The following is a 6,980-nucleotide window of genomic DNA, read 5'->3' as shown; positions in this document are numbered from 1 at the left end:
TTTAAAATATGCTGAGGTTAAACAAATTGATTAAAATAGTAAGAGGGATATAGCAAAATAAAAAAGTGGATTTCTAACCTATATGAACTGTTACCTTTGGCAATTAAAATTAGTCTTTTTGTAGCCACTTTTTCCACAACCAAGTTTACATTTAGTCTCAGGACAGGTGTAATTTGTGCAGGCGGGACCAAAAAATTCCTGTGATCCTAGATTGTCCCGGCTCTGTTATGCTGTGATGGCATTTTGTGAGTAGTTTGGATTGGTTGATAGGGGTGGATCACTGCAGATCACTGTGAAAGACCACCTGCCCTTAACCTTTGCAGAAACATGTCCTGATGGCAGTGAAAATGCCTCCATCTGCTGGACAAAAATGTGTCCCTGAATGGTTTGGTGACTTTGAAGGTGATGTCAAACAGGCCTCAGCTTTAGCAGTCACCAAATCCAAACTCACCGCAGTACCTATGGGAGTTCTTTTAACAAGTTAGACGATGCTTTTTACCTTAAAAAAATGTATTCCCCAACTATATAAGGACACAACAGTTATTTCACCAATAATGACATTTAACATTCAGGCTTTTCTTCTAAGAAACAAACAAGAGTACCAATAAATTACTTTTATTGTCTTGGCAATTATATATAATATAATTATCTATAATTATCTATCACTGTGCCATTGAGAGCATCCTCACTGGATGCATCACCACCTGGTATGGCAACAGCACCGCCTACAACTGCAAAGCTCTCCAGCGAGTAGTGCGGTGCTCTGAACGGATAATTGGAGGTGAGCTTCCCTCCCTCCAAGACATCTACAGGAAGCGGTGCCTGAGGAAAGCGGGGAGGATCATCAAGGACTCCAGTCACCCCAGCCATAAACTGTTCAGACTGCTTCCATCAGGAAGGAGGTTCTGCAGCATCCGGTCCCGTACCAGCAGACTGAGAGACAGCTTTTTCCATCAGGCCATCAGACTGCTGAACACGTCATAGACACCTCAGCTTCACTACTGGAACTTTAACATTATGCACTCCACACTGTATATAAATGCCACTTGTTTTGCACATATTCAACTCTGTATATTTTATATATTTTATTATTATTATTATTATTATTATTATTATTTTTATTTATTTATTTTTTTTACTATTTAATTTGTAAAAATGTGTATACACACACACACACACACACACACACACACACACACACACACACACGTAGGAAAATATTTAGTATACACATCCAGAAATGCATACACTATTATATATTGTACATATATTTATTAGTTTCAGGTTGGCCATTCTTGTATTTTGCTCGTTTGTGTTGTTGTGTTTGCACATCTCTGTTGCTTGTGGGGCTCGCACACAAGAATTTCACTCGCATGTGCTGTACCAGTGTGCCTGCACATGTGATGTGACAATAAAAGTGATTTGATTTGATTTGATTTGATTTGTAAAAAAGATATATTAGGCTCATAAATACAAAAAGCCTTACTCTAAATTGAAAAAAAAAAAAATCACCTTCTGCTATTTTTCCCCTATCTTCAAGAGATTTAGGAAAGAAAGCACAGTGTCCATAAAATTCAAGATAAGAAAACTGCTAAGCAAAGTTACTTAAACAAATACAAAACATAAGACCCGATGGTTACACAACAAAGACACAAAATCTGATGCTCAGATCTCATTCAGGTGTTTGAAACCTTCATCACATCATTCATTTCTAATTATTTAATATTTATAACAAATGATTTAAAAATATCAAGTCAAACACACAGAGTATATAGTGACACACAGAGAAACTTCACATTAGTCAGTGGCTTTAATCTTATTCTAAAAAATGTGCCAAAGTGCCTTTACGTCTCAGATCACTAGTTGAAAAGCTTTAAAGCAAAGATCATAAATCAAAGTTGTGTTCAGAGGTCGTCATACATATGTCACATCATCTTCTGATTCCACCCAGGACCACCGGGCATCATAGCCTAGAAAAACTTCCTCCTCACTGGTTTCACTGTCTTCCTTTTCTATAATATTGGTGTGAGATGCTGTGAAACTCTCCTGAGGTTGGTGTAATGTCTGTGTCTCTCGTGGAAGTGGAGTGGGGTCAAAAGTCTCCACGTCCAAGCTTTTTCTTGGTTTGAAAGATCTAAGCAAAACTCTTCTGATTGTGTCGCCACGATTTTTTACTTTTGCCGCTAAATACGTTAGAAAAACGTCCTGTGGTTGTTCATCATTCAATCCACTGGCTGGACTAAATGATGTCTGACCAAAACTTCCAGGAGCAGAATGATTGATCAAAAATTCGGAGCCGGAAGGACTCTGAGATGTTCCTTCACTAGAGTCTGAACTGAGAATGTCAGCATAGCTTTTAGGGTTTGAATTCTCTGAATTCTCACCCATTATTTCAGTCAGTTCCTCAGGGTAGTCTGGGTTTTCTCTGTGGGAAAAGAAACAGAAATGCATCAGTCACAGGCAGGATTTAAGTTCATTTCTCTCAAGGAAAGTCTATTCTGATGGGTCAGCAACACATAATTTTTGACCTCTTCTGCAAGGGCCTGAAAATCATGGCCAGCATTTTATGTGCCAATTTTGTGATTTATGTCTTTCCAGTTGAGTTTTCTAATTTGCCACAAACGTCCTTGACTATCCTTTGATCCACAACTTCTCCCTTTAACCGCTTTTAGAAAATCTTGCATTATTTTGCCAACATGCTGTAGGCTACTAAATTTAGGAAACTGCCACTTGTGTATAAGATAAGATAAGATAAGATAACCTTTATTAGTCCCACACGTGGGAAATTTGTTTTGTCACAGCAGGAAGTGGACAGTGCAAAAGTTATGAGGCAAAAATTAGAATACAATAAGAATAAATACAGTACACAACTGTACAGAATAGAATAAAATACTATATACAGTAGAATAAAATAAAATAAATATACAATAAGATAAAAATAGAATACAAATACAAATACTATATACAACTGAGTAAAAATACAACGATGACAGAAAGGATTATTGCACTTAGTATTATTGCATATGTATGGATGTGTGTGCTTGATCAGTTAAAGTCTTTATTATGGAGTCTGACAGCAGTGGGGAGGAAAGACCTGCGAAATCTCTCCGTCCCACACCGTGGGTGCCGCAGTCTCCCACTGAAGGAGCTGCTCAGTGCTGTCACATACTTGCAGGGATGCAAGAAAATTCTAGTTCAAGAGCTTTACCTTACTCCTAGTGTATCCTCTTAGCAGCTGTACGCATATTTAACATCGTCATTTAATCTACAAAAGACTAAATAGGTAACACGCTGGGTGACCAGAACACAATAAATTAAATGTGGGGCAAAAAATATGTTTGTGTGGGACACATTAGTAACACTGACACATAGTTTTAAAATAAAACATGTCAAAGGTATGCAGATTAAACATTGGTAAAACAAATAACCTGGAAGCAAAAATAGAAGGGTTTTTTTTAACACCTTGATCCCAACAGTCTTTTTGAAAACATTAAAGCTGTTAAAGTTGCATGCTTGCAGCAATCACAATAAAAACGTTAAAAAAAAAAAAAATCACACTGTATGTCTCTGTGTTCTCTTTTGCACACTAAAATGTGAGACATTGCCTTAGTATGTGGGGCATGGAGACAAGAGAGTGGGACACCTGGTTACCCACCTGCAGGGAGACATCAAAGGCCCATTCTCCAGGCTGCTCAGGCTTCCTGTTAAACTGCTGCCACGACTGGTTAAAGGGCCCCTATCCTCCAGTAGCCAGCGCATGGTCTCGATCCCTTCGTTCAAAGCCACCAGTTGCCGTAGGATCCTTACATCGGCAGAACGGAGCCATCTCTGATTAAATGCCACAGAGTTAGTGAGTGTTAAGGTGTAACTGAAGAAACAGGTGTGTGTGTGTGTACTATGAACTTCTCCACTCCTTCCACCCCACTATCATGCTCATTTTAATTGCATTAGAGTGGAACAAAGGTGGTGGGAGTCAACATAGGAATCTGTTGTCAGAATGTGGCACTGACAGGTGTGGTGAGAACACAGGTAAGAGTGACTGTCATAAGAAATAAACTGCTGCCTGTGAAGTGGCTCAGAATGGCACTTCATACATGTCACAGTGATTGCTAAACAAGTTGTACAGGTTGTAGCTTAGCTTTGGCCAAGTAAGGAAAAATACACAGGTAATGGTGAGTCACTAAAACGCATGATGGAAACTCCATTTGGAATCTTTTCTATAAATATACCTGTATCATATAATACACACGCACACACACACACACACACACACACACACAGGAAATAATTATTAGTGAGCACAGAAATGTTTACCAGCTCTTTTTTTAAGTTGTTAATTTTGTCAGATAAAGCCTCGGGGAAATCAGCGCTGTGGTTTTCCCTGCCGCTCACTTCAGACCTCCGGCCACCTTCACAATTTGGAGCATCTCTCATCCAGGTCAGAAGACTTTCCGGTGTCTTCATCCCGATCTTATTTTCCAGCTCTGTTAGATCCGGGGAGTAATCCCTGAATAACCCCTCTGCCATCCCGATCGCTGGTTTTGGATGGGAAGGAACACTTAAGCGTAAATTCCCTTTAAACCTCACACACGCGCAAACCAGCCCGCACTTGTCGACTTACAGCACAGTCCGAGGGTTATATTCCTGAACGCTCCACAGTTCAGCATGATCGCGACTGGAAAACAAACAAACAAACAAAAACTTGTCACGGGAGCGCAGAAAAATCTACGAAAACGCTGGAAGTATGAACGAACAAACCAAGTGCGGCAGCTGACTGCCGTCACCATTCACAGCCTATTACAGAGGTATGCAGCCCGGAACATGACGGCGGAAAGTGGAAATGCCCTTTGTGCATTCCTCAAACAATGGCAGGAATTTCACACTGACAAGCTTCAGAAACACCTGCGAGCACCGAGCTGCCGGAGACCAGAGCGTGCCGGATACCCTGTAAAGATATGGGATCACGTGACTGACTTTACTGGCATTTTTAAAATCTAAACAAACACACACACACACACACACACACACACACACACACACTTACTTCCAGGTTGAGTTTTAAATGGGTTGAATGTATTTTACCTGTTATTCCAGATTACTCGTAAACAGTCTGGTTTCGCTTTCTTTTAAGCCTTAAGGTATTCAAACTTGACTGTAGTCCATCTGTGGGAAATTCCACTGACTAGTTTTCCCAGTACACAGTGCACACCAGAACGACACAATACTTCAGTAATCCCAGAGCAAATATGTGGTCACACGTGCTCCAAGACAGTAAGTACCATATTAAATAATACAATATTTTACAAAATAGCTCTAATATAGAAATATCCCCGATATGTTACACACAAAATATAAAATATAAAGTTAAAAACAGAAAGATAACCACAGGCAGGAATGATTTCCTGTGTTTTTAAGATAAGATAGAAATAAGATAAGACTTTATTGATCCCACAACGGGGAAATTTTTGCGTCACCTCAGCTCAGGTACATATATATGAAGGAAATACAAAAATACAATTAAGTACAATCAATGAAAAAAAGTAAGATAATACACTTTTCAGTGGTGCATTTGGTTAATCTCAGTATACATAGTTCATACAGTTCATGAGCTCAAAGGAAGTGTCTGAAGACCTTGCCAGCTTAGATTATGGTATGAAACCAGTGAAAGCTGGTTAAGTAGTGAAGTATAAGATGATAAACCTTTGGAATCATCAGATAATTTTTTATGTTATTGTTCAGCCAAACTGTCCTTCCCTATTAGACACGCAGCTAAGCGAGATTAGTGCTAGATGGAAACAATTCTAAGTAACAGCTTTTACTCACAAGACTGCCCATAGTTCTCTAAATTGCATTTAAAGATCTATGGGAGCATGGCCAAAAATGTGCTCTGATAAGAAGAAAATGAATGTACAGGCAAGTGCAGGCCTCTTGATGGTGAAGGATGGCAGACGTAGCACTGGTATAATGCCATGAGGATGCTTTTCTAAAAACTAAGGAAATATTTCTTCTTCTTCCTTCACTGTCACACCCTCTGCATGTCCTCCTTCACGTCAACCTCGTCTAAGCTCTTTTCCTCCTGCCTTGCCGTATTCATGAACGAACATGAGGAAAGAATAACCGAACCATACAGATAGAAGAAGCACTTCAGAGTGCAGGGGCATGGGGAACTGGACTTCAAGAAATTAAGATCCATCTGTGGGTGACAGTTAACAGGTGACTGACACCCAGACTAACAAAGGCTGAGCAGATCTGCTGAGAAGAATGAGACAGATCTCCCAAAATGCAAAGCTTGTGGAAACCCCATTACTGCAAAATGTTTGCATTTGTTGTAAAGCTTGCAATAGTTTGGTAGGTAGGTTCTGACTTACCTACCAAACTATTAGTTAAGCAGCCCACTGACCTTCCTCCGGCCTCTTCTTTCACTGTGGTTCAGTTTTCGTGGCAACACCATCCAGTCTGAAAATCGGATCGCCCACAGCTGTACTTCATCGGGCTGTTAATGGATTGCTAGTGAATGCAAAGCTTAGCGTTGCTTACCATTTTTTTCCACTGAGCATGTTGTTGTGTTTCTGCTAGTATGAACTTGTTTGTTTTGAGTGTGTTGTTGGAGTGACGTTGTTCTCGTTTATCATCATTGCTGTCTGAAGTGTTTTGCTCAAATAGATTTCACGCAATTAAAAAACAAAACAAAAACCCCAAAGCTTTGTGTGGGCTCTTTAAGTGCTCAAGATTTGCAAAGCCCCAAGTGGAAGGAATCACAACCTACTTTTTTAGACTCATAGATGGGTCAAACAAGCAGGGAGGAAGCTGACATCTGCCAGCTGCTAAAATTGTTGATTTATTTTTGTTTGCTGTCATTTTGCCCCATATTCATGCCTCTTTAAAACTGGACCGATGGTTATATGCTTGTTGCTTTTTCACATCTAAGATTTTGTGCAGAAAATGCATTGTTTAATACCTGTTTAATATGCAATGATGAT

At 39.6% G+C, this 6,980-nt stretch overlaps 1 protein-coding gene across 4 annotated transcripts; it reads right to left on the bottom strand.

The window, feature by feature from the left end:
- Nucleotides 1–1,791: 1,791 nt before the first annotated feature.
- LOC101466009 (uncharacterized) lies at nucleotides 1,792–6,415 on the bottom strand. 4 transcript variants are annotated; one of them, XR_013094230.1, is made up of 5 exons: nucleotides 6,401–6,415; nucleotides 4,759–4,945; nucleotides 4,315–4,675; nucleotides 3,656–3,828; nucleotides 1,792–2,425 (listed from the first exon to the last, which is right to left on the bottom strand). XR_013094230.1 is itself a non-coding variant. In XM_076876879.1 (5 exons), the coding sequence occupies exons 2-5, from the start codon at nucleotides 4,665–4,667 to the stop codon at nucleotides 1,915–1,917; spliced, it is 951 nt and encodes a 316-aa protein (XP_076732994.1). In that variant the 5' UTR covers nucleotides 4,668–4,675; nucleotides 4,759–4,945; the 3' UTR covers nucleotides 1,792–1,914. The 4 variants fall into 4 exon arrangements, 2 of the variants coding, with proteins under 2 accessions (XP_076732994.1, XP_076732993.1); XM_076876879.1 differs by lacking the exon at nucleotides 6,401–6,415 and having other exon boundaries at nucleotides 4,315–4,535; nucleotides 4,622–4,675; XR_013094229.1 differs by having other exon boundaries at nucleotides 4,315–4,945.
- Nucleotides 6,416–6,980: the final 565 nt, after the last annotated feature.

The sequence above is a fragment of the Maylandia zebra genome, linkage group LG18, assembly GCF_041146795.1.
Source record: "Maylandia zebra isolate NMK-2024a linkage group LG18, Mzebra_GT3a, whole genome shotgun sequence".
NCBI lineage: Eukaryota > Metazoa > Chordata > Actinopteri > Cichliformes > Cichlidae > Maylandia > Maylandia zebra.
Note: the sequence above shows the minus strand (reverse complement) of the source record. Positions and strands in the feature narration are given on the sequence as shown.